Source organism: Molossus molossus, unplaced genomic scaffold (genome assembly GCF_014108415.1).
Source record: "Molossus molossus isolate mMolMol1 unplaced genomic scaffold, mMolMol1.p scaffold_m16_p_14, whole genome shotgun sequence".
In the NCBI taxonomy this organism is placed as follows: Eukaryota; Metazoa; Chordata; class Mammalia; order Chiroptera; family Molossidae; genus Molossus; species Molossus molossus.
This window is the reverse complement of record NW_023425349.1, coordinates 12,500,822-12,528,316: the sequence shown is the minus strand read 5'-3', so window position 1 is coordinate 12,528,316 and position 27,495 is coordinate 12,500,822. Positions and strand designations below refer to the sequence as shown.

At 50.9% G+C, this 27,495-nt stretch overlaps 1 protein-coding gene across 4 annotated transcripts in view; it reads left to right on the top strand.

Moving 5' to 3' along the window:
• The window catches only part of LOC118629895 (DAB2 interacting protein), a 186,444-nt gene that overhangs the window by 72,349 nt on the left and 86,600 nt on the right, over positions 1–27,495 (top strand). For all 4 annotated transcript variants that reach the window (XM_036261608.1, XM_036261607.1, XM_036261606.1 and 1 more), the window contains exon 2: positions 19,000–19,103. In XM_036261608.1, coding sequence (XP_036117501.1) covers positions 19,000–19,103 — 104 coding nt within the window. The remainder of the gene's footprint in view (positions 1–18,999; positions 19,104–27,495) is intronic.

Here is a 27,495-nt window from a genome sequence, read left to right as displayed (position 1 = left end):
TCTACCCCATTGCATCTCTACTTTCAAACCGAATGGTACTGGGAGGGGTCGGAGTCTGCTTTGCTTGGCTGCTGGTGGGGAGGTTGGAGAAATTGCCCTGTACCCTCTTACAGCTCAGCTCAGCACTGGGAGCTACATGTTCCCCTTGACAACTGGGGAAACCGAGGCCACAGAGCCAAGCTCATTTGCCCAAGGTCATGTGAAGATGTTGACGAGAGACCCAGGCCTGGATCCAGAGGCCTTTGCATCCTATTTCACTGTTGGTTTTGTTTGTTGCTTTTTTTAAGATTAGCCCAGCCTGGGAAACTGAGGCAGCTGGGCTCCTCGTTGGGTCTTCTTGGCAGGGGAGGCTCCTGTGTAACTTGACACAAACGTGCTCAGCTCCCGGACTACATATGTGTTTCGTTTAGAAACGACATGAAGCCTTTTGACTATTTTTAACAGAAAAGGAACGAACAGCTACAATATTTCCCCTGTACCTTCCTCTCGAGGCCATTTGGTTAAATGTCAGGAAAGGGAGAGTATTTCCTGGTCAGGAACGTTTAGAGCTGGGAGCTGAAGTTTTGTTCTCTGTGAAGTAGATATTTGGGGAGTCAGTACCCACCCCTCCTCTGATGTTCCCTGAGAAGTTTGGCTTTGACAGTTGCTGGGAGGAAAGATTTGAGAACGAGCAGCCGAGATGCCCTCGAATGGAGTGGCAGGGTGGTTATTTTTAGCCATCCTGAGCCAGTAGAGGCATTTCAGCGTTTGTTCAATATTTAATTATCCATCTGAAATTGGCCCACGTGGCCTTGAGTTTGGGAGCGGCTCTCTGTGCTGCAATTTCCTTTGATTGAATAAATAAGGAAGCAAGGGGAATCTCAATAGCCTTCCAAATAATAATACAGAAAAAAAAAAAAAGTCGGCACGATCCTCAGAAAAGGCAGGCTTGGTTCTGCGGTCTAGACAGACCACCTGTATGTTAGCAGAATAGACCAGCCTGGAGGATGCCCGTCACGCCCTTGGAAATGCAGCCATACTCGGTCTGAGTCCGACTTCACAGCTGCCTGGCTTTTATTTGGGATGGGTTCCCCCCATCGCCAGGTTCCTGTTGACTTTGACAGCTGCCGGGTACCCGAGAGGAGGTTTGGGGATTTTGCTTTTGGAAGTCTTGTTAGCTTTTATTTCCCTCCTCTCTTCCTCCTGACAGACAGGAGAACACTGCCAGCATCTGGGCTCTGTTATTTCTTTTTTTCTCGGCCCTTGGAGGTGATGTGTTGACACGGCTGTGAAATGAAAAAGGCAGAGCGAAGGGAGGGAGATGGGGGGCTGGGAGGCTCGGCGCCCCCTCCGCTAAGTCCCTGGAGGATGAAGGAGTCGAGGGGAGGGGAAGAGAGAGTAGGGCCAGAGGGAGCAGGGCTGCCGGACTTGGGGCCCCTTCCTAGTGTTGGGATTTGTAGAGCTTGGATTTGGAGATTGGAAACCAATAAACTGGCAGTCTGGGATAGCCTTAGGAAAAAGTGGATTTCTAATCATTTACACCTCTCTTTTGGGGACTGAGTTTGGCTCAGGAGGGTGGCCAGGTGAATCCCGACTGCACCATAAATACAGTGTGACCGCCGACAAGACACTAAACATCCCTGGGCTCAGAAACACTTCTGACAAACAGTAGTGACGGAACATAAGCTATCATTAGAGGCTGGGCGAGTTGTCATTATCTGTTCATCTAAGGCCTGAGGGGTTAATTGCAGCTCTATTAGGGCTGATCTAGAAATAAAATGTGATGCCTGTGGGGATCAGCACCTTCCAGATGGTTCCTTGGCATCTCTTTCCCCCTGAGGCGGCTACAAGTGTCACTTGTGCTTTTCAGAGCAGCAGAGCTTTAGAGAGGCCACCTCCTGTTTGCAAGTCCCGTGCCAGGGGTGGCCCTGGAGGACATGGCCAGCCCCCCCCCCCCCCCCCCGCCCCTCAGGGATCGGAGCCTAGCGGAAGGGAGTCCTGTAATCAGGTTAGCAGATGGTGTGACTGGAGAGGTAGGCAGGGCCTTGAATGGTGGGCCAAGAAGGGTCGGGCCACGGAATCAGAGGAAGGATTTTGAAAACAACAGTCATTGTAATCACAGCAGCTCGGTTTTTTTGAGGACTTACACAGTGCCAGGTACTCTTCTAAGGCCACATGCATCATTTCATTAAATCCTCATTCTCACAGATATCAACTCCATTTTGCAGGTGAGGAAACTAAGGCCCAGAGTGGTTCAGTGACTTGCTCAGCATCATCCAGCTACTGAGTGGCAGAGTTCAGGATGTTTGAGCCTCACGGTTCTTATCAGAGCTGTGGTTTAGGTGAATGACTTTTATCAACCAGCAAACTACACTGGTGTGGTGCCGGGAGAAGGGAGGGAGGGAGGGCAGGTACCAGGGATCATAGGTGACGATGTTGGCTGTCCAGGTGCAAGGGGCATGGGTCTGAGCTGGGAGACGGGGAGAAGGACCAGAGCAGTTTTGGAGAGTGGGGGCAGCAATGGGCCTGTGAGGAGGTATCCCGCAGGACTCAGAGATGACGCAGGACTTCCTGGGGAATCCTGAAGGCATCAGCTAGTGTGGGGCCTGGGAAGCAGAGCGCAGGCCGGTTGAGAAGAGCTGACAGGTTTAGGATATGAGACATGGGAGAGGCTGCCACACACCTGTGGCACGGTCTGTGCCGGCGGGACCTGCACATTTTCGCCCTGACCAACAGCAAAATGAGAACAGAAAGGCCAGTGCGGTGACGGTCCCTTGACATCCCCTGCATTGTAACCCATTTCAGTCGCTCTTCTTTAGTCGGAGATGGTGGTCTTTGGACTCTTTGTGGGGTTAGAACATTCTTTTTATGAAATACAGGCTAGTGATAATTCTTTGTTTTATCACTGTATTTGACACAGCAAGGAGTCAGTGGTCCTGTGTTGCTCGGACCTATATGTGCTACTCGTTTTATTTAGGAAAGTCAAACTGGCTCCTGAAATTCCAAAATGATGAGAGCCTGGGTTCCAGGAGAGAGAGGTCCAAGGGTCATCCTCACAGTGAGAGAGGTGGGAGCTGGTGGTGGCTCAGGTCTTTGGAAAGGCCTAGGCTGGTGGGGAGGGCCCGGCGTGCTGTGGGCATGGCTAACAGGCCTGCCCTGGCTCTCCATGCTGCAGGGGTGGGGCTGACACCAGCCTGGGCAGGGGGCGTTTGGGGGCAGCCTCAGGAGAATGGTGGGAAAGGTCTGCAAGAGGTCAGATAGTACGGGTGTGGCGGTGGTGTGCAGAACTGGACAGTGTTGAAGTTTGGTGGGAGTGGAGGTCCGAGAGAAGCTGGGGTGTCCCATTAACTATCGAGGCCACCTGGTGTCTAGGAACCTGTTCAGAGCTGCGTGATTAGCAACAAGCAGTTTGAGGGCCTGAGCACCCATCCTCCCCCATCAATAGCAGCTTCTGAGTTCTCCCGGGATGGGACCCCCGGCTTCACACAGGTGGTGCTGTCTGCAGAGGGAAGGACTTGTTTAAGGAGTAGATCTGGGGTTGGGGGCGGGGCAGCTCTTCACAAGGTCCTGCTAGAAGAGGCTCATGGGATACCTACCGACTGTCCCTGGAGGAGACTGCCAGTTATGGGCCAAACCTGACCTCCCTTCTTTTAAAAAAAAATGTTTATGTTGGTGTTTCCCTCCTCCTCCAACTCCCAGGATTAAAAAAAAAAAGCAATAAAATCCATCATAGAAAAGAAGAAAATAAAAATCACCTTTACTTCCAGTGCTCAGTGATAAGCTCTGGGTACATTTGGGGGTTATTTCTAGGCTTTTCTTTTCTTTTTTTTGTTGAAGTTTTTGAAAATTCTAAAATGTTGGAAAGTATAAAAAGTATAGAAAATAATAACGCAGACACTCATGTGCTCACCTCTCAAGTTTAACAAATGTTCACGTGGCCATACTTTTCTTTCTCTCTTTCTTGGAAATAAAATTCTTCAGGTGCAGCAGGGGTCGGCACATTGCAGCCCACAGGCCAAATCCAGGCGCCACCTGCTTTGTGTGACCTGTGAGCTAAGAATAGCTTTTACGTCTCTCAAGGGTTGAAACAAAAATCGAAAGAGGAGTAGTAATATTTTACAGCATGTGAAAATATGAAATTCAAATTTTAGTGTCCATAAGTAACGTCTTATCGAACACAGCCACGCTCGTTCGTTTACATATCGTCTGTGGCTGCTCGCACGATGCATTACCCAATATGAGTCGCCGAAGCCTAAAATATTGACTCTCTGGCTCTTGATGGAAAAAATGTGCTGACCCTGGGAGAGAGCTGAAGCCTCCCACACTCTCTCCCGGGGTGACCAGCCTCCTGAAGGTGGTGGGTGTCCTGCCCACATGTGCTTTTATACTTTGCTACCTATGTAGATGCTCCACGGTGTGTGGTACGGCATTGTGTTTCAAAGAACGAACAGAGAGACTGCGAACAGCAGAGAGGAGCAAGCACAGGTCTGCACCTGGGGCCTCCTTTCCTCCCGAACTTCCAGCCCCACGGAATAAACCGCAGCGCTGTGCCGCCCGCCCGGGGCCCTGAGGCTGCAGCCGCGGGAGGAGACGCAGGGATAAGAGTGGGGAGGCCACGCGCAAGTGTCTAGGGCTCCTCAGAAAGCAGAAGAGGAAAGAGACTCAGAGACTCAGGGATGGGAGAAGGCTTCAGGCCACTTCACTGATCCTTGGAGTGACCAGGAAACCCGGAGTTTTCTGGAAGCCTGGGGATTCTTTGAAAGTGAGGTGCGTGTCCGGGTGAGGGGTGAAAGGCAGTTGTTAGGGGTCCAGGAGAGGGGTGTAAAGATGAGCTGGTGGCAGTGTCTACCAATGTCTGCAGGACTTACACTGGAGACCAGCCAGGCGCCAGGAAGCGGGCCCTTAGCTGTCTTTTTGGAGAGGCCTACTCAGGGTCCTGGATTGGACAGTGGGGAACGCATCTCCTTGGCTCTTCCTTCCCCCCACCGCCCTTCCAGAGTTCCAGCAGCCTGACCTCTCCACTGAGGAGCTGCTGAAGGCTCTACACCGAGGGTAGAAATTCCCTGGACCCCAATGCTGTGTGGGGATCTCCATGCCTGTCTCCCAGCAGACTCCACCCAGCAACAGTGGGTGGCCTCACTGCCTCTGACCCACATGCTGAACTTAAAGAGAAATTGAACTCTGATCCAACTCCATTTGAGAGACAACGGGCATCGAAGTTCCTTGTGTTGTGATGCCTACCCTTCCCCACACCCAACATCATGGAAACAAAACATGCTATCAAGCAAGGCATCCTTTTCTGCCTTGTGGCCAGGACGGCCTGGAAATGTGGGGAGAAGCCAAAAGCAGGGAGGAAACTCCAATTCCCGGGTGACTTGGGACCCCTTGTCCTCTCAGTGGTCTGTGCACAGAGGCTCCTTTCTCGTCATGGGCGAGCCGTAGATTTAGAGGTTCGAAACCTGCATCTGCATTTCCTAGCTGTTCAGTCTTGGTTTTTACAGACTTGATGTTTATGAACCTCGGTTTCTTCCTGTTAAAGTTGGAGCTGATGTATCTTACTTCAGGAGTCAGTTTTAGGGTAAAAACATGCGTATGTGGCACAGTCACTGTCCCCCTTAAATCTGTTTGTCCACGTTTTCTGGCGGTCTATTTAAAAAAAAAATTGATCTCAGAGAGGGAGGGAAAAAACAACACATTGATGTGAGAGAGAAACATCGATCAGTTGCCTCCCATACACGCCCCGACGGGATTGAACCCACAATCTAGGTATGTGCCCTAGGTATGTGGGAATCGAACCGCCATATTCTGGTGTACGTGATGACGCGTCAACCAACCAACCAACTGAGCCACACCAGCCAAGGCTGACAGCCCATTTTTATTACATACAGAAATCCAGTTGTTTTAGCACTATTTGTTGGAGAAAAAAACTATCTTTTCCACCATCAATTGACTTTGCGCTTTTTTCCAGAAATCAATTGACTATATCTGTGTGGGACTATTTCTGCCCTCTCTTCTGTGCCATTGATCTGTATGTCCATCTTTATGCTAAAACCTTGCTGCTGATTACTGCAGCTATATTTCTAGACTATAAAGTATGTCTTGAAACCAAGTAATATAAGCCTCTCAGTCCGCTGCTTCTTTCTCCCGATTGTTTGGCTATTTTAGGTCCTCACTTTGCCATCTAAATGGAAAATTGCTTGCCAGTGTCTTCAAAAGCCTGCTAGGATTTTGACTGCAATTGCATTGAATCTATAGATCATTTTAGGGGAGAAATGCCATCTTAACAATACTGAGGCTTCCCAAATGTGGTGTATATCTCCATTAATTGAGATTTTCTTCAGTGTCTCTCAGCTATATATATATATTTTAATTTTTTTTTAATTGATTTGAGAGCGAGAGGAAGGGAGAGGGAAAGAGAGACAAACATCGATGAGAGAGAACATCGATGGTCGCCTCCTGCATGCCCCCCACCGGGGATTGGGCCCATAACCTGGACATGTGCTCTGACTAGGAATTGAACCGGTGCCCTCTTGTTGTGTGGGTCGACGCTCAACCACTGAGCCACACTGGCCGGGCATCTCATATATCAGCAATATTTTTCAAGTTATTAGTCTTATACTCATTTTGTTAAATTTATTCCTAAGTATTTTTGATGCCCTGTATTAATTACTGTGAGGGGTGGAGATTTTTCCTTCCTGGCAACCTAATCTGGTAGAGTTTCATGGGCTGGCAGAGGACACGATATTCCCAGGTCAGAGACAAAGAACTCTTGGCTCATGGCACAGCAGGTAGCATGAACCTCATGTTTGCATCGATTCCCTTCCCCCCCAAGTTTCTAGGGCAGTCACAGATGGTTTGTCCTAGAACATGAAACGATCCGCTTTATTGTTTTTCTAGATTACAACTTCATATCCCTTACGGATCTGATATATAATCTATGGGTCAGCTGTTCCTCAGGCTAAAAATTATACAAGGAACTGAAATTCAGTTTGCTTTAGTATTAAATCATTAACTTAGAAACGGGGTTAATTTAAAATTTGAATTCCAAGTTGTCAGATACAGAAAGGTAAAGAGAGTTTAAAGTTATCTTTAAAAAGAGACATATACACACTTAAAACTTATGCCCATTTTAATTTGTTGGAAAAAATAAACCTGTTATATAATTATGTTGTTCTTATTCAATAATACAGTTTTTGAACAAAAATGCAGAACATTAAGCACTAAGGTGGAATTTAGGGGTCAAAAGGAATGGTATATATTTTCTGAATGAATGAAAAACAGGATGGATTTAATAATACACATGGATATTAGGTTTTGATAATCATGGTTCCCTCGGGGGTGCTATCATTATGACTTATATACCCTAGAAGTGTTACTGATGTAATCAGCATCTAGTCTAAGGATAAGTACACAGGGTGCTGAGTTAGTATTAAAAGATGAACTCTTTTCTATGTACAGATGTAGAAACATCTCGAAGCTGTATTATGACATAACCAACAAAGATACCAGATACTTTTGTGGTTTTCATATGTGGTTACCACATATGTCATTTGATAATGAAGTTTACATATATAATGATGACGGATGTTACATTTCTAAGAGGAAGCTTGTCTCCTTTTAAAAAAATTTTTATTATTAATTCTCAACTGAGGATATTTTTTCCATTGATTTTCAGAGAAGGTGGGAGGAAGGAGGAAAGAGAGAGAGAGAGAGAAAGGAAGAGAGAAAGAGAAACATTGATTTGAGAGAGACACATGGACTGTTTGCCTCCCACACATGACCCGACCGGGGCTGGGGATTGAACCCACACACAGGCATGCGCCCCTGCCTGGGAATCAGACCCGTGGCTCCTTGGTCTCTGGGCCAGTGCTCTAACCACTGTGCAACACCAGCCAGGGCTCCTTTTCTCTGTAGACTCAGGAGAGGAGAGGTGAAAGGCCTTGAGAGTCCATAGTCCTAAAGCTGCCCATGATCTGACACCACTCTCCCTCTACGTCAACGTAATTGCAGAAAGTTGTGCTTTCATCGGTGGGTATGTTGGTTTCCTATTGCCACTGTCAAATTCAGTGTCCTAAAACAACATGGATTTATTATCTTGCAGTGGTGAGGGTCGGAAGTCTGCAATCAGTTCCCCTGGGCTAGAATCAAGGTGTCGGCAGGACTGTATTCCTCCTGGAGGTTCTGGGGAGGATCCGTTCCCTTACCTTTCCCAGCTTCTAAAAGCTGCTCATGTTCCTTGACCCATGGCCCCACATCATTCCCACTGCCTCCATCACCACCTCTCCTGTTCTGCCTTCTGCGACCCTCTGAGCTCCCTCTTAGGGCCTTGTGATTACATTGGACCCACCTAGATCATCTAGGGTGATCTCTTCATCTCCGGATTCTTAATTTAGTCATATCTGCCTTGTAAGGTAACATACAGGTTCTAGGGGTCAGGACATGGGCTCTTTAGGGGCCACTGTTCTGCCTACCTCAGGTGGGTAAGGTTTAGGAACCGCTAAGGAGCACCTCTCTTTGCTCTCCCAAAGATGGGTGACCAAAGGCTGAACTAGAAAAAGTGTGCAATGGAAGGCAGAGACCTACCACTTTATCAGTGCTACATTTTGGCAAACTCGCTCACTATTTGGCTGCTGAGAGCAGTTAATAACAGTACAGATGTGTTTCACAAGCACTTTCCGATCCACACAGAGGCAGCAGCTGGACTGCTGTGTCTGGGAAGTCCTAACAGTCCGAAGACTCCATGGCCTGTTGCCATGGTGATTTTACCTTTGGCTCTTCCTGAAGTTCACCTGGCCACTCCCGAGGTTGGGGGCCGGGACACTAGTCCGTTGGCACTTAGGCTTGGGAGCTCTTACGCTCCTTTCCCCGCAGGTTTGTTCCACGTCCACTTTGTGGCCTTGCCCCATCCACCGTCTCTGTCTGGTCCCCTGGCAGCTCTTGATTTTGATGTCATGTTTTGTTTTTTTTTGTCTTGTTTCTTTTCCTTTCTCCTCCTCAGACGCGTTCACAGGGCACAATTTGTACTGAATCATCATACCATCTATTTCTACTTTAATTTTACTATTTGTTTGGGGAAGTCTGAGTTATTCATTCAGTAACTGGCTCCATCATCTATCTGTTCCCGCCCGTAGCCTGTTCCATTCTCCAAAGAGAGCCTCTGATAACAAAGGTGTGAGTACTATTCACGCTGTTTTTCTAAGTAAGTGCACATATCTACAGACAGAAAGTAAAACATCGTATTAGTTTAAGCACATAAACAGCAAACATATTTCAGCCTAAAGAGTCCAGGGTAAGCCTCTCACCTCTAGATGGCCGGCCACTCCCCTCTCAGGTAACACCAGACACCAGTACATTTACACAGCTAGTTTCTTGGGATGGAAATCTCAATTGTTTACATATAGAAACAATTCCATGTAGTTCAATGGGCTATTTATTAACCTTTCATTTTGAAATTATTACAGAGATGGGCAGTTGCAAAAGCAGAGAGGTTTCCATGTACCCTTCACCCAGTTTTCCTGTGATTATAGTGCGCTGTCCTTCAGCATCGATGCCCTTCAGACAGACCCGCCAGGAACACACCTCTAGTTGAACAGCTCGGATTTATTACTCATAGAAGAAGGAGACCACACACTGTGGGGAACCACCGGGCATCTCAGTCGGAGTTTGGTAGAAAGAACCTACTCTAAGACTGGGGCTTTGGTCCGGTGATTTGGGGGAGGTCTAAGGAAGCGGGGTTCATGCAAGATTGGCTGCTGTCAGAAAGCGGGGGCAATTATATGATGGGTTATTTCCAATCTTATCTCTAGGGAGGGGAGGAATCAGCAGCAGTCACTCATGTTGGCCAGCTGGGGGATGTTTGGGACTTTGTGGGTGGCACAGTGACCTGGCTTTTGTCAGTTACTTAGATGAAATTATGAAGTGGCCTTGTTTTGTCTCACTTGATCATGGTGACCTTGTCTGAGGCTGGTAGCCGGTGAGATTGTTTATGTCCAACAGGAGAATAACATGGCAGAGCTGGGAATGCCAGGCCGGCTCCCGGGTGTCAGGGGCTGCATTTGTCCCTCGTCTCTCGCCTTTTCTGCACATTGGTGAGATGCGTGCATATAATTCAGCGTCACTTGATCACGTGTAGATTCGTGTAACTACCACCGCAATAAAGATACGAGATGTTTTCATCACAAAGATCTCTGTGGTGCTAACCCTTTGTAGTTGCAGCCCACCATCCCTCATCCCCGGCAGTCACTAATCTGTTGTTCATCTTTAAAACTTGACCCCATTGGGAATGCCATAAACGGAATCATGCACGATGTGACCTTTTGACATTGGCTTTTTCCCCTTAGCACAATGCCCTTGAGATCCACCCAAGTTATTGTATATAGCAACAGTGCATTTTTTCCATCGCTGTGTATCCCATGGGGGAATATCCATTTCATTGCCTATTCCTTGCTGGCAGAATTCAGTTCCACGTGGTTGTAGGACTGAAGTCCCCATTTTCTTGCTGGCTGTCAGCTGAGGCTGTTCCAGTTTCTAGACAGAGGTCACCCACATTTCTTGGCTTCTTCCATCCTTCCTGTCATATTTAGACTCTCTCCTGCCTCCTCCTCATCGCATCTCTCTGACTTATCTTTCTCCCTTTGTCTTCCACATTTAAGAGGATTTCTGTCTGGATACTCCAGGATAAACTCCTGTCTGCAAGTCCTTAACCTTAATTACATTTGTCAAGTCCCTTTTGCCATGTAAAGTAACAGTCATAGGTTCTGGGGATTGGGGTGTGGACTTATTGGAGGTCATTATTCTGCTTCACACATGATAGATGTACCACAGTTTGTTTAACCACTCACCTATTGAAGGATGCTCTAGCTGTTTTTCTTTTTCTTTTTCAACTTTATTGTTGGATGAATTACAGATGTCCCTCCTTTCTGCCCTCCTTCTTGACCCCCTCTTCCGCATTCCTGCCCTCTCCTGCCTTCCCCACACTATTGTCTGTGTCCATTGGTCATGCATATAAGTCTTTAGTTTCTCTCTTCCCACCCCACCTTCCCCCTTCCCTTTGAGGTTCGTCAGTCTTACAACCAATTTGTACTTCTTAATCCCTTCATCTTTTTCACTCATCCCTCCAACCCCCCTCCGATCTGGCAAGCACCAAAAAGTTCTCTGAATCTATGAGTCTGTTTCTGTTCTGCTTGCTCATTTTCTTTGTAGATTCAATTGTTGATAGATATGTATTTATTGACATTTTACTGTTCATATTTTTTTATCTTCTTTTTCTTCAAGAAGACCCTTCAACATTTCATGTAATACTAGTCTGGTGGTGATGAACCCCTTTAGCTATTTCTTTCTGGGAAATTCTTTATATGTCCATCGATTCTAAATGATAGCTTTGCAGGATAGAGTAATCTCGGTTGTAGGTCCTTGCTTTTCATCACTTTAAGTATTTCTTGCTACTCTCTTCTAGCCTGCAAAGTTTCTTTTGAGAAATTGGCTGACAGTCTTATTGGAGCTCCCTTGTGGGTAACTAACTGCTTTTCTCTTGCTGCTTTTAAGATTCTATCTTTGTCTTTAACTTTTTGCATTTTGATGATGATATGTCTTGGTGTGGACCTCTTTGGGTTCATCTTGTTTGGGACTATCTGTGCTTACTGGTCTTGTATGTCTGTTTCCTTCACCAAGTTAGGGAAGTTTCCTGTCATTATTTTTTCAAATAGGTTTTCAATTTCTTGCTCTCCCTCTTCTCCTTCTGGCACCCCCCATGATGTGAATGCTGGTACGCTTGAAGTTGTCCCAGAGGCTCCTTATACTGTCCTCATTTTCTTGGATTCTTTTTTCTTTTTGCTGTTCTTAATGGGTGTTTTTTGCTTCCTTATATTCCAAATCAATGGTCTGCTTCTTGGCTTCACCTACTCTACTATTGATTCCCTGTAAATTATTCCTTATTTCAGTTAGTGCATCCTTCATTTCTGACTGGTCCTTTATTATGTTGTTGATGTTCTCACTAAGTTCATTGAGCATCCTTATAAGCACTGTTTTGAACTCTGCATCTGTTAGATTGCTTATCTCCATTTTGTTTAGTTCTTTTCCTGGAGTTTTGCTCTGTTCTTTCATTTGGGACATGTTTTTTTGTCTCCTCATTTTTGGCTGCCTCCCTGTGTTTGTTTCTATGTATTAGGTAGAGTTGCTATGTCTCCTAGGCTTTGTAGGGTGGCCTAATGTTGTAGGTGTCCTGTAGGGTCCAGTGGCATAGCCTCCCTGGTTACCCAGCTGGGCCCTCGCGGTGCACCCTTGTATGGACTGTACACTCTTCTGTTGTAATTGAGTCACGATTGCTGTTGGCACGTCAATGGGAGGGTTTTACCCAGGCTGACCAGCTGCAAGGACTGGCTGTAACCACTGACCACTGGCCTCTGACTACCTTGGAGGATCAGCTGTGTAGGGGCCAACCACACAGAGCAAGACTTACTTCTGCAGGGCTCTGGTACCCCCTGAGTCCATTCCTTGAGTGTGTCACTTGTGGAGGTGGTTGGGTGGTGGTACTTTGATGTGTTCTGAAGCTGTCCACTGGGTGTGCTGGCTCTGGGGCAAGGTCAGCCACTGTCTGTGTTCTACCCAGGGCCACCAGGCATAAGCTACCAAGCAATCTGCAGATGGCTGCTTCTTGTGCTGGGCTTGGAGGTGCCCAGGCAAAGCCAAGCTGTGAACCAAGACTGGCTGCTTCTAGTGCCAGGCCTGGGGCCACTTAGCAAGAGATATGGGGCTCGCTGAGACCATATGCTGCTTGTTTGAGAGAATTTAGGAAAATCTGAAGCAAGAGACAAAACAGACCAATTCTATGGTAAAGCCACTGGAAACAGTTTGGGTAGGCCCAACAGTTGGGTGGGGCAGGGCCTCAGGGAATCACCAGGGTGAGGCAACAGTGTGAGCCAGGTTGATAGGGTGCCCGTCTGCTGCCCTGAGGAAGGGCTCACAAAGGAACAACAGCCTCCCACAGCAAGTCTCTCCAGGCAAAAGCTGCCCCTCCAGCTCTTTCTTCCCCATATGTCTCTGGAGCCTTTCAAGCTGCCTCCCCTCTGGGCTGGAGCTCAGAGGGTATCAGTTCAAGTAAGTCCATGTGCGGGCCCTTTAAGAGGAGCCTCCTGGGGCTCCAGCAACCTCAGCCTCCCTCAGCCTCAGTTCCTACTGGTGTTAACAGCCAGAAGTGATGGGGGCTTCTCTTCCTGGCACTGGAACACTGGGCTGGGAGCCTGGTGTGGGATGGGGATCCCTCACTCCTCAGGGAGGACCTTCCCAGCCGAGGTGTCCCTCTTGATTTTTATCCACCACGTGTGGGTGTGGGTCCAGCCTGTCTGTGCCTCCACCCCTCCTCCCAGTCTCGATGTGGTTGTTTCTGTAATTTCGTAGTTGTAGGACTTCCATTCAGCTCAGTGACAGGCAGTTCTGAATGCTGGTTGTTCTGTAGTTTAGTCGTAATTTTGATGTGGTTGTGGGAGGAGGCGAGACCACGTTTACCTATGCCGCCAACTTGACTGGAAGAGTCGCTTTACGTAGTTGTTTTTAGTTTGAGGCTGTTAAAAATAATGCTGCCATGAACATTTTTTTTTTCTTTTGGTACGTGCCCCTAGTGGGAACCGAACCTAGGACTCTCCGGTCCGCAGGCCAATGCTCCAACCGCTGAGCAAAACCAGCCAGGGCGAACATTCTTGTTTTAAAAAAAGTATATAAATGGGTTGTGCTCTGTTTCCTTTAGAAACTTACCTTTTTACTCAACCTCGTATTTCTGAGTGTTATTCATGTTGATTTTATAGAACTGGGTTCTTTGTAGCGCTGTTGTGTTCTGCTACCGTTCTGAACAGTGTCCCCTGGAGTCCTTCCTTCTTCCTTGCTGTGTAGTATTCCACTGAGTGATTGACCCAAGGGGCAGTCATCCATTCCCCTATGGGTGGACATTTAGGTTACTTCCAACATATTGGTACTATAAACAGTACTGCAGTGGACATCTTTGTGCAGATCTCCACGTGCGAGGATTTTTCTAGACTGGACATGTAGGAGGGAAATTTCTGGTCCCAGAGTCAATGTGCGCATCGGTTTTTTCTAACTGTTCTCCAAACCCTTTTCACTTCACCAGCAGTGATGAAAGATTTTCCTACAGTCCTGTCAATATTTGGGGTCAGTGTTCTTTTTCATTTTTGCCTATCTGGAGGGTATGAAGTGGTACCTGGGAGTTTTAATTTTCATTTTCATGATCACTGTTGAGCTCCAGCACACACACGCACCTCTTCTCTCTCCTCCCATGCTGACTTTTCTCCTGACACCAGTATTAGAGGTGGCTGCCTCTACCTGTTTTTAAGCATTAAGATCTGGGCATTGCAACTCAACAACTAAAATTTGGTGTCTTGTCTGAAATTACAGGATGTTCCTCAGGCCTCCATGTTTCCATGGGAACAAGTAACAGTCATCCTTCATGATTAGGTGGTATCCATGACAACCAAGCCAGCAGCATTTGAATGAAACCGATTTTATTTTATTTATTTTTTGCAAACGCGTGAAGGTTAAAATGCGTTTCTCTGGCTGTGGTTTCCAAGAATAGAAAGGCAGCGTGGCCTCTCGGGTACCATGGAGACTCTTTTGACCTCTTAGTGGAAAGGAGATCCAGGATCAGCTGGTTCTGTGGCTGATGTTGCAGACTGAAGCCTGGGAGGTCATGTGGAGGTCAGACAGCGAGCCTGAGCTGAGGGGAGACTACTGGACCGGTGCTCCAATGTCTCGAGGAGACTCTAGGAGGCCTTCCTGGAGTCTGTCCCTGGGGGTGCCACCTTTATGCTGTACCATCTGTGTTGCTTAGACCTCTGGGGGCATGAGGCCCAACCTTCTCAGTGTCTGCTTCCCCAAATTCAAAAAGACATGTTGCAGAATCAAGGGCCAAAGGCAGTTGTGTCTTTTTCAAGGACTGGGGCTAAATCCCTGGAGGCAGAGTTAGGACTCAGGGGTCAACTTTCCGTCTTCGTTGCCTGTGTAAAATAAAGGTTTTGTTATTGTTTTGGTGGTGGGGAGGGAGGAATAGAGATGGTCACTGCTCCGACGCCCTGACTCACTGCATGGCTGAGAAATCAGGAGCTCAGAGACCGAAAGGGGCTGGCCTGGAGGCACACAGCAGAGTCAGGGTTGAGGAACCCTGCCTGCCGGTCCAGCCTTGGACTCCTCCCCCTCCGCCTGCCCCAGGTACTCTCAGCCTTCTCTGAGGCCTCAGTGTGGCTTTTGGGGGGATAGTGCAAGGGGATTTCAGCGTATACTCTTACTTCCTACCTGGAGGAACTTTAGAGGAAGTTACTTGCCTCTCAGAACCTCAGTTTCCTCATCTGGAAAATGGAGCTCACGACAGCTGTCCATGTTGTCGTGTGGAGACTACATTTGAGTGGGTTCAGAACTTGCATTCGCCACGGGGGAATAGTGACCTCGAGTGGGCAAAACATTGGTTTTTGGAGGAGGTGTGCGTGACAAAAATCTCACTCTTTTTTTTTTTTTGTATAAAGCCCAATATATGTACGGCGCATAAAATATACTGTATATGTGGCATTAAATTTTTATGGGAAGAAACTAGGAAAAATGTGTCTGAAAAGACTCCTAAGGGGAAGGATAATGAGGAAATGCTGGTCCAGAACCCAGGGACCGTGAGGTTATGACTGCGACTTTGTGGTTAGAGCTTGGGGCAGGCTTGGGGAAGCTGTCTGGTGGCGGGTCAGGAGAGGGCCTGTCTGGGCCCAGGCTCTGCCCCGATACTGTGTGACCAGGGCCCGGTTTCCCGTCCAGATGGAAAGGAGGTCCGGCCAGCTGCACGGATGGGAACTGGTTGGTTCTCAGCCACTGAGTATCGCCTGGTGGGTCAGCGGGGGTGCAGCAGGAAGCAGGTGGCACTTAGGATGATGTGAGGTGTGGGTGGGCGGGTTTGGGGAACCACGAAGAGGAGTGCAGGAGCCCAGAGGCAGTGGGCAGGGGCTGATCGCCCTCGGGGGGGGGGGGGGCGAGCCCGGGAGCTGGGGTCATTGGTGGTGGCTGGGACCTCAGTGGAGGGAGGCACGCCACCCAGGAGACTCTCCTTCCTCCCTGATCTCCTGCCAGGGTTTCCCATTGGCCAGGCAGACCCCATGAAGCTCATTGGTGCCATCTACACAGGTCAACAGCCCCCTGGAGCAGAAGGTGGAGAAGGTGGAGATTGGAGCTGGGGCCAGGCGGAAGCTGCCTAGAAAGGGACCAAGCCTCTCCTGTTTCCTCTGGAGTGCAGGCCCTGCCCTGGCTCTCCCGTCCTGCCCTGTGGCCTCCTCGCTGCCTTTCCACCTTCTGATGCAGACGGGTGCAGCCAGGGCTTCGGAATTGAAGTTTAAGGTCATTTTGGGAGCAGCCGAGATGATCCTTACTATAGACCTGTTGGGTTAGGGGCTCATGGACAAGTTCCTCTCCTCCGGGCTCAGCTTCCTCATTGGTAAGATGGGTGGTTGGGCCAAGCCACCTTTGAGAATCCAGGAAGCAAGAGGCGATAGTTTGCGCAGGTTGTGGGAGCATCGGACTAGGTCTCAGAGGAGCGCTTCTCGCGTTTTACCAGGTGACTCCTTGTGTCTCCCGGCTAGAGCCATGATGACCTGCCTACCTGGGACAGGCATTGTGGCCAGGTGTGTGTGTGTGTGTGTGTGTGTGTGTGTGTGTGTGTGTACGCATGCACGTGAAAGGAGGGTAGCTCCTGAGAGGCTTCTGGAGGCTGAGCACAGTGCCTCACATGTGGGTGGGACACTGGTTATGGAGGCAACCAGGGTGGGGTGCTGGGAGTGGGGAGAGGTGAAGGCAGACTTGTGAGCGTCGGAAGAAATTTCCTGGGGAAACCCCAGAAAGTGTGGGTGTTCCCTAAAGTGCGACTAGCAGAGATCCTGGAGGAGGAGTAAGGAAAAGCCTACATCGGGAGCACCACAGAGAAGCAGTCCCTGGGCTGAGGAGGGTCATGGGGAGGAAGTGTTCTGGAACAGGTGGCCCAGGGCTGGCTAGCCCACACCCAGACTTGGTATCCACCCCTGCCCCAGGCCTGCCTGGTGATCAGCTGAGCCTGAACCTACCCCTGCCGGTGGCCCTCGTTTCCTAGGCCCAAGGAGGCTTTGTCTGCTTGGTTGTTGCCAGAGGTCAGCACTGCAGCCTGTCCTAGTGGGGTGAGGGGCTCCGTTCTCTCCTCCCACACTTCTGAAGGCCCCTGTCCAATGGGCTGCATGGTGAGAATGGACGGGAGAGTGTAGACATCCCCCGCAGTAGCCCATTCTGCCTCTGGGAAAGCCCGCGCCTCCTCCTCTGCCCTGTGTGTGTGCACCATGCACACAGGGATGTGTAGCTGGGGGTGGGTCTGAGCCGACACATGTTGGAGTTTCTGCATGGACGATCACGTGTGAGTGTGTTTGCTGGGTGTGCACCTCTGACTGCACCTGTGTGTGTTCACATGCATCGGGGGAACCTCTGCCCTGTTCTTTTTCTTCCTTTCAAGTCAACAGGTCTTTCCCAAGCACCTGCAGGCAGCAGGTTCCACGCAGGGCGCGGGGGACATGGGAGTGCAGCCAGCTGAGGCGTGGGTGTTGGGAGTTTTGCAGTCAAGCAGAGGTGTCTTTCTCTCTCGCTCGCTCGCTCACTCGCTCTCTTTTGCTCTCTCTCTCTCTCTCTGCAAAATGAGAATGTTGATAGGAGAGACTTGCCTTGGCTGTTGCTATAGGAGCCAGAAGTGGGTAGAGTGCCGGGGGCAGAGGGAGTTACCAAGGGTCCTCTCCAAGGCCTGCAGGATGGGTCAGGCTGGAAGGAGCAGGAAGGGAGCCATCTGTGGGGTCCACCACTGGAGCAGTGGGAAAGAATCTGCCAGTGCCAAGCATGGTGTGGGGTTACCAGTGAGGGACGCAGCCAGGTTGGACTGACTCGGAAGGTTTTAAATAGGCATTCTCAGGCCGTGGCTACCAGTTTTGAATGAGCTGTCACCATTTAGAAATCAGAATATTTTGTATTTTAAAAATCCCAGATTTCCTGCTTCTCTTGAACTGGGGGAAGCTATAGCTGCACTGGGCCCTCGGTTGCTGGCTGCTACCCTTGATTCCATAACCTGCCAGGCCCTTGAACTTCTCTCGTTTAAAGCCGATGGAAAAGAAGGTCTCAGCTGGAAAGCAGGGGTCATAGATTCTCATGTTTGAAGGGACTTCTTGTATGCCTCCAAGAACGGGGAGCTCATTGTGTCTCAAGATGTAGGGCTTGAAGTATGGGTTTTGGGTGAATTTTAAAAAAATTGTCCTAAATATGTGTTACATAACATTTGCCATTTTAATAACTTTGAGTGTAAATTCAGTGGCATTAAATATATTTACAATGTCGTGCAGCCATCAACACTGTCCATTTCTAAATCTTTTCCATCACTCCAAACAGAAACTCTGTATCTATTAAGCAATAACTCACCTCTCTACCTCCTCCACCCCCCTTCCCTGTCCACAGCCCCTGGGAATCTCTAATCTACTGTCTATCTCTATGAGTTTGCCTGTTCTAGGTATTTCATGTAAGTGAACTCACACAGTAATTGTCCTTTTGTGTCTGGATCATGTCACTCAGCATGTGTTCAGGGTTCATCCTCACTGCAGCATGGGTCAGAACCTTCGTTTCTTTTCACGAGGGAATAACATTCCATTGCGTGGATGCATGGCCGTGTCCATCCATTCATCTGCTGATGGGCACCTGGGTTGCTTCTACCTGCAGCTGTGGTGAATAACGCTACTATGAACATTTGCATATAAGTATTTGTCTGTGTCCCTGTTTTCAAGTCTTTGGGGTACATACTTGGGAGTGGAATTGCTGGGTCCTGTGATAATTCTGTCTTTAATTTTGAAGGGAATTGCCAAACTGTTTTCTACAGTGGCTGTACTATTTTATGGGGACCTGTTGTCCTGGCCAGGATGGAATGACAGGAGGGCCTGAGCGGGTGGCCTCAGCTATCCATGCTTACCCTCTCTCTCCCTCTGTTGACAGAGTCGCCCCAAGAAAGGCCAGGCTCCCGGCGCAGCCTGCCCGGCAGCCTGTCGGAGAAGAGCCCCAACATGGAGCCCTCAGCCGCTACGCCGTTCCGGGTCACGGTAACTATCTCTGCGTCACCATCGCCACCTGGCCTGGGGTGCTGCTCTGTGACCCCACAGCCCCCCTTCCTGGAGCCTCATGGACCGGGAGAGCATCCAGCCTCCCTTGTTCTAGGTATCCGATCTCGCTCAGCTGCTCCCCTCTCTGTGGCTCAGCCCCGCCCCTGGGGGCCACATGGGGGTCCCATCCTGTGAGGGCGGGAGCAGGTGGAGGACAGACAGCCCTGCAGGCCGATGGGCCCAGACCTGCCTGGGAAGAGAGGCTAGTGTTTGGCAGACAAACACACCCTCACACATTCATACACACACACACACACACACACACACACACTTCACATTTTAATATCTCATGTTACAGTCCATGATGTGTCATAATTTAATTGCTGTGGTTTTTCTTGGTGGCACATAAAATAATGCTCTGTCTTAAAATTGATGGCATCTTAGAGTGAACAAAACACAGTATATATATTTTAGCTATTGATTTTAGTGGTTCCACTAGCATAAACCTAAACAACTTGATAGACACAGAACCCAGTGACCCCTAATTTCTGACTCTCTCCATGCCCCTCTGTATCCACAACATCCATGCTGCACACGCAGATAGCTTTGTGCCCCTTTGCTTCCCCGTGTAGCAGTTACCCTGTGTCCCCCATCCGGTACTCTGCCAGTCACCAGACACGGTAGACACATTTTCTTCCCTTGGGAGCTCACAGTCTGTAGGGGAGATGGATTTTTGATCATTTGTTCATCCATTCATTCATTCAACAATTTTTATGGCATGGCTGCTGTGTGCCAGCACTATTCTTGGAACTGGGGCTGAGTGGGAGGAGCTGGCCAAGACAGCACCAGCGGGATAAAGGCCCTGATGTCATGAGTGCATGTTGGAGCTACCTGATATGCAGGAGGAAACCAGGAAAAACCAGGAGGGCTTCCTAGAAGTGGTGTGATTGGGGCTGAGGCCCAAGGGCTGAGGAGCCAGCCCTATGGGGAGCAGGGGAAAGAAGCTTTTGAGTGGAGGGAACAGAGAGGGCACAGGCCTGGCTGTCACTGTACACTGTGAAATGGGGGTTCAGTGGAGCTAGGAGTGACTAGCTGTTCCTAATGGTTGGGAAGGGCTTCCCCGGGGGACTGACATTTGAGCTGGATCTTAAAGGGGCTGGATCTTAAACTGGGTAGACAGGAACAGTGAGAGGGAATTCCAGGTGGGGCCGTCAGTTGCCAAGGCATGGAGGAGCACTAGGAACGGACCTGTTAGTAGAATGGTCGAATACCTGGTGGTATTGGAGTTGAGGGTCTGAAGGATGGGGGGCGGGGAGGAAGGCTGGAAAGCTGGGCGGAGTCTGGGTCGGGTGGAGCCCTTGAGTATCAGGCTCTGGGGATGGGGCTTTCCTTCCTGGCTGTGTGTCATTAAATGCTTTCTAAACAGATTCTTGGGTCCCCTCAAGATTTCCGCGCAGTGGCGCAGGGGCAGGATAGCTGCATTTTAACAAACTCCCCCAAGAGGTGGTTCTGAGCTCCAACCTCTGGATCGGCCTCTGGGGGGAAGGGAAGGAGGAAAGGGAAGCCGGTGCTGAAAGAGGACCTGGGGTCCCTTCCCTGGGTGTGGCTGGCCCCCTGGGGGATGGTTTCCAGCCTGCAGGCAGGGCCAGGAAGCTGGTGCCTGGGTGACACTGAGCAGAGTCAGCTGGGGTAGAAGCCAGGTCCTGCCCTTTCTGAACCTGGAGCCACGGCAGCTGGGGCGGGGCCTTGAGGGGGCCTTAGGGAACATGACTAATAATAAATAGCCACCTGCTCTGTGCTCAGGGTCTTACATATATGATCTCTTTGAATCCCAGAGACAACCCTGCAGCTGATATTTTGATCACTCCATTTTACAGATGAAAAAACTGAGGCTCAGAGAGGTGAAGTCACTGGACGCAGGTCTCTCTGACCCCAGAGCTCGAGCATGCACTTCCTCTGGCTGTGAAGAGAACCCGCTGTCCCCCACCTCCCTGCACCCCATCAGCGTTGCTTTTTACCCAGTTCTCTTTTGCTGCTCTAATAGGTGTGTCATCACACCTTGAAGTTGCTATAATTTGCAGCTCTTTAATTGCCAGCTAGGCTTGGCGTTTTTCCTGTAGTGGCGTCTTCGCTCTGTTTCCTGGCGTGGAAACCACCTGTGGATCAGAGCCAGCACCAGCCCTCTGACCCGCCAGGCCCCGGGACTCCTGCTCCGCCTGCCCAGTTAGGTTCTGCGTGATGGCAGCTGCGCTCAATTCGTTTAGCCACTTCTCACGGCACTGCTGAGGGGAGGCGCTGGTAGTATCCCTGTGGCACAGATGGGGGAACTGAGGCTCAGAGAGGTGAAGTCGTTTGCTTGGTGTCACGCGGCTCCTGAGTGACATAACCAGGCATGGGTGCTAGGACTGTTGGACATCTATGTTTTGTGTCCCTCTCTGGGTACCCTGTTCTTTTCCTGTGGGCAGCAGAGTCCTGAGCTGGTGCTGAAGCTGGAGGAGGAGGATTGGAAAGATCAGAGGTGGGGATCTGGGTTCACATCCCAGCTCTTCAGTGACTTGTGTGACCTCATTAGGCACTAAGCCTCTTTGAGCCTCCTGTCCTTGTCAGTGGAGGGTGGACTGCCTTCCCCCAAGGGCCCTGCTGGACCTGCACATCAGCCCAGGCCTGACCCTTGATAGGTGCTTAATAGGTAAAATCCATCACTATAATCTGATTGTGTTTCCCTTTGCGGCTCCAGAACAGTCATGATCTGGGGAGGGTCAGGTTGGAGAGTAGAGGGCAGGGTGTTTTGGGGGGAAGGTCAGAGGTGCCCCTAGCCTGGGCCTTGGGAACAGACTTGCACGCAGACTCTTTGCAGTGCTGGAAGCACACTCTCTCTCCTTCAGCTAGAGCTCACGCTAGCTCCCACACACCTGGCTGACTGCTACTCTGTGCAGCCCTACACAGGAACCGGGGGAAGGCGGGAGGGACAACACAGGACATGCCTGAATAACTCCTGTCTCTGCTGCTGTTTCAAACCTGGGTGACGGGATGACAGCGCCTCTCACAGGGGCGCATGCCCCTTTATGGCCATGTAGCTTAATGGAGAATCAATGTTTCGGAGTCTATAGGACTCATTCTGTTCACCTCTTCCATGAAAACTGAGGGGCTGGAGTGTCTAGGGTCACCACCCAGCCGGGGGCACTTGTGAGTCTGGACTGTTTGCGCCCCTTCAGGTGGCCCTTGCCCTTTTGGTGGGCCAGCTCAGGGCCGTAGTCACCCCACAGGACATCAGAGGCTCCGTGCTGGGTTCACCTCCATCCCTTGGGGTCCGTGGGTCCCTGGGAGAGCTCAGTTTACCCTCTGTAACATGAGGGGAGTGGACTTTGTAGGCGGCCTGTGGTTTGGGCTACAGCAGGCATGTAACCGTTTTAATGCAGTAACTAAGAGAGGGCTCTAAAGTCAGCAGACCTGGGGTGAACCTCACCCCACTTTTGTGACTTGGGCAAGATATGGAAGCATTTACCCACCTGGTTCAACTTCTTTCTACTTAGAGGTGGAGTTGGGGGGTGGAATAGTGGTTCCCCAGGGCCACATGGTTCTAGCAGGCTGGTGTGGTGCGATGGGGGACCCTGGAAGAGGGTGGGATGGTGACGTGAACCGGGAGCAGAGGACCAAAGGGACCTCCTGCCCATCTCTGGCCTTCATCTCTCAGGCTGCAAAGAGATGGTGAGGTTGAGATTCAAACCGAGGTCTGTCTTCGCTGCACTAGTAGGGAGTCCTGAAAGGGAGAGAGGGGCCGAGGGAGGGAAGGCAGGCAGGCACCAAGCAGGGGACCCCTGCTCTGCACAGGCTGTCAGGCTGGGTCTAGGGGCTGCGCATGTGCCCACCTCCCTTCCCAAGGCCCAGGGACCTTCAGCAAAAGCAGCATGCTGTCCCCTCTTACCTGTCACCCCATGTTACAGGGATTTATGGCTTGATTTGGAGGGTAAGGCGATGGCGACTCTTACAGGTCTCCCCATGAGTCCCCTCAGCCCACTGCCTTCCCCAAACCTGAACTCCCTGGGTGCATGCTGGGTCCTGCCTCTTTCCTCTCCCCCATCCCTCCATCGACCTTGAGGAAAGCTGACAGGGCCGGGGCGTGGGAGGTGGCAGAGGCTCTGGGAAACTTGACAGCCAATTGATTCCTCCTCAGGAAGTTGAAAGTGGAGAGTGCGTTTGAAGGTTTAGCTGAAATTAGGTCTCACGGCTATTTTTTGCGATTTGGAGAAGAAGTGTCAGTGAGGGGAAGGCTCAGGGGGCTGGCGGAAGCTGCAGATAAACTCAGTATCAGGTTGATTGCAAATGCTTCTAGAAGTGAGTCTTGTTTCCTTTCAACCACCCACTTTTACTGGTTGCTCAACTGTAGTACCTTCGGTGGTTCTGAAGCTGTGATGGAGGTGTGCCTGGGGTGCTGTGAGAACTCAGAATAAGGGGCAGTTAGGGTAGGAAATAATTCCTGGAGGAGGGATCTTTGGGGCTGGGCTTTGAGGGATGTGTAGGAGTTTGTCAGGAACAAAGGGAGAGGAGTATTCCAGTTAGAGGGGGACCTAACTGAATAGGAAGAAGCCACTGTCCCTGTGTGATTAGTGCTGGATGAGTTGGAGACATGAAGGAGAGGAGCCGGAGAGAAAAGTGAGTGTGTGAAGTCTTTGGATGAAAGCCTTTGGACTTTCCTCTGTAGCACGCAGGAGCCACAGGGGATGATGAGCGAGAGTGGAGCCCTGTAGGGAACAGATCTCCGGGAGGTAGACTTTGGGTTTCCCCAGCAGCTCACCCCTCTGCCCACTCCTGCAGCTTCCCTGCACCTCCCCATGTTTTAGCTGTCCATCTTTCTCTCTCACGCGCACAGAAGCATGTACATGAATACAAACTGCAGACCTGTGGGTGATCCCCCTCAACACCATTGTGGAAAGGATGTTGGAAATGATCTGGTCCAACCTTTCCCTCTGTAGAGGAGGGACTGAGGCTCGGAGAGGGGAGGGTCCTGTCTGGGGCAGGGCCTGGAATTGAGCCTAGATCTCTCCATTCCCCATCCAGGTGTCCTAAGGTTGTGCTCCTTCCTGTCCTCTCTTCCCTGCAGCTGAGTGCTTCTCCCTGCCTCCATCATGTTTCCTGGGGGAGGAGGCTTAAGGGAAGGGACACTTGTGGGTCTGAATGCCCTTGGAGGCCCCTACTAGCCCTCCCTCTCCCCACACTCATCAGCACACTGCCACCTCCTGGCCACTGGGTTCCGGCACCAACTATAGTTGGACTCAGTTTGGACTGGAGGCTGCCTGGAGGAGGAGGGACTTAAAAGGCGGGAGAGTGTCATTCTCTGCTCCCTACAAGGTCTGCCTCTGTTCCCATTAGTCCCCCTTGTCGGCTAGGGCAATTCCACTGGGCATTGGGGTGGGGTCAGAAAAGCTGGTCAAGCTCACGGATTAGGTGAGCCAGCTCTGTCACTGCACATGTTGGGAAACAGACTCAGAGAGGGGAGGTTTGCCAGGAATACTTGCTGGGGCTCTCGCCACCACTCCAGGCTGCTCTGGCCCATCGCAAATGCACATTTACATGGGACACATCTACGTCCGTGGCCCACACACCAGTGGAGGGATGTCCGCCGCGCAGCCATGGTTGACTGTGCCCGACCTGGCAGTAGTGCTGGACCCTAGATTGGGGTCCTTTGAACGGGTTCCCTGTTTCCTCCTCACAGTACCAGAAATTTGTCCATGAGGCCAATGCCCCGTGGGTGTGAATTAATTTCCTCCTTCCTTTCTCTGTCTTCCTTTTTTCTTTCTTTTAATAAATTTTTAATGAGCATCAACTATGTGTTGGGAACTTTGTAGGACACTTGACACAAATCGGATTAAAACAGGTGCACCCTGCAAATGCAGAGGGGTCACCTGGGGCTTGAAGGAACCACTGTCAGGTAGATGAGGGGGAAAGACTCCAGGCAGTCAGGACAGTTCCTGCGAGGACCAGGGGGTGGGAAACAGCTCAAGCAAGTGATAGCTGGAACCGGGAGCAGTTTGGGGGGCTGACATGTGAGGAAGTGGCTGGAGTTTGAGAGACAGGAGACTGAAGACAGCGCACAGAGCAAAAGGGATCAGAGGCTGTGTTAACAGGAGTATGGCATCTCCAGAGAGGGAGGTGAGACGGGCCAGAGTTGACTAGCACAGACCTGGAGTGCACTGTGCTCTTCAGAGCAGCATACTTGACCGGTCCGGAGCGCCTTAGTGGGCCAGGTCTGGGGTGGGCGATGAGGGATGGGGGACAAGCAAACGGTGTTTCTCAGGCAGGTTTTCAGGAGCCCATCTGTGCCCCCCAGCACCTGAGCTTAGGAGGCCCTTTGTAGCGGTCCCCGAGGGCGGGGTAGAGGGAAGAACCCATTCCAAGGAGCCCTGGAGTCTCCAGAGTTCCAGCTCGGCTCAGGCAGCTGGGGTGGGAGGCTGGAGAGGGAAGGAAACAAGATCAGACTAGACTCCCCTCCATTTTCTGCCCGGGTCCTCCAGGGGCACCTCTAGGCCATTCCGGTAAGCTCTGTTTCTCCAGCCCTGCCCTGGGGCCTGGTGGGCAGTGGGATAAACTGGTCTCTGCTAAGGACCAGTGGCTGAACCCCTGTGTTACAGGCTCTTGGCACGAAAGGAGCCGTGTGAGTCGGAAGTTTCAGTCATTCACAGGGAATGTCAGGCTCTGAGACTGGCAGGTGGGATGCTGTTTGGGGGCCTTTCCCCCTCTTCACCTCTCAGGCAAGTTGCCCAACTTTGAGCCCGTCTTGCTCCATTTGTAAATGGGCATAGGAGCCCCTCGCTTACAAGGTGGCCGTGAGGGCTTAGTGCCTAGCACAAGGGAGGCATTCCGCCAGCGTTCACACTGTTTCCCTTTCTGGTGAGTGGGGCTCACCTGTACCCCACACTTCCCCAGAGCCTCAGGTCCTCCCTTCTGCACCCCTCATCTCCTGCCCGAAAACAACATTGCCCCCAACAGAGCTTCTAGGGCTCAGCTCTTGCCCCAGGAGGTGGCCAGGTATTGCAGAAAGTGTCCAAGATGCCGGAGACCAAGCTCCCAGGTAGTGAATACAGAGGGAGGGAGCCCGTGTCTGCGCAGGGCCATTTCCCACCAATGGGGGGCAGCAGAGTGCAGCAAGTGGACGCCTGGGTGGCTACTTCCAGAGGACAGTTGAAGTCCCAGGGGTTTGTGGGCCCCCCTCCTTCCTGTACCCCCCATCCCAGGGCAACAAGGGGCCGGCTGAGCTAAACACACCCAGAGCCCACCAGTTGGTGGAGGGGACAGCTCTAATCAGGGAGCACCTTGCACTGGTGGCTGAATTGGCTGAGCCTGAGTTGACCAGAGAACTGGGGACCTGCGTCAGGGACACTGGAGGGGAGCAAGGTCTGGAGCCCAGAGCCTTCCGGCAGGAGGCAGGACACAGGCCGAGGCAGGCCAAGGTGCCAGCGGCCAGGCAGGGTGCTGCACTGTGGTCACCAGGCTGGGCCGCTGCACACTCATCATGGTGGCCTTTGAAGGTGTGCAGGTGCCTTGTTCCATCCTCCCCACTGCTTTGAGAGGAAGGAAGGCAGCAGTTCTGGGAGAGCGGGGATGGTGGTCAGAGCTTGGACCTGAAGTCTGACGTATCTGGCTTGGAACCAGCGCTCCCAGCTCCTTGCTGTCTGTCCAGTGGGAGGTTGTAAGGCCCATTTTGCACAGCCCGCTGGGTCAGGCCCTGTGCAGAGCACTCCCCAGGCCTCATCTCATTTAGTCCTCATAACCCAAGGGACAAATAACACACATCCCACTTTCTGACGGTGGCAAAATCAAGGCAGACAGAAAGCGAAGAACTTGTTGAAGATCACTCAGCTTGTGAGCATGGATTTGAAGGTCTTGCAGACCCTGGTCCACAGCAGACAGCCCAGTCTCTGCCAGCCAGCGTTGTTACTCTCAGTTTTATAGAGGAGACCACTGAGGCCCAGAGAGGGGAGGTGCATTGTCTGAGGTCACACAGCCCATCAGGGACAGAGATGGCATCTGAACCTACATCTCCTTATCTCCCTGTCTCCAGCTGGCCTGGCCCCCACTGTACAGAAGGTGTCTGTGCAGGGTGGACACCCTGGGGTAGGAAGGAACTGCTCCCCTCTTCACCCCTCCCTGTGGCCCTCGCAGGTCCTCCCTTCTTCCAGGGGGCCCAAGAGATTGGGTGTAAGGAGCTAGCTGAGATGCCTTCACTCCCCACCCCCCATGGTATGAAAATAAAGTGATTGTCTCTGTCACATCAAGTAACATTTGCGTTGGATTGCAGATATAATTATATTTGAGTCTTCCAGTAGGAATTACTTCCCAAGCCAGGTGGCCCTCTTTGGAGGTGGCAGTGATGACATCTGTTTCTGACACAAGG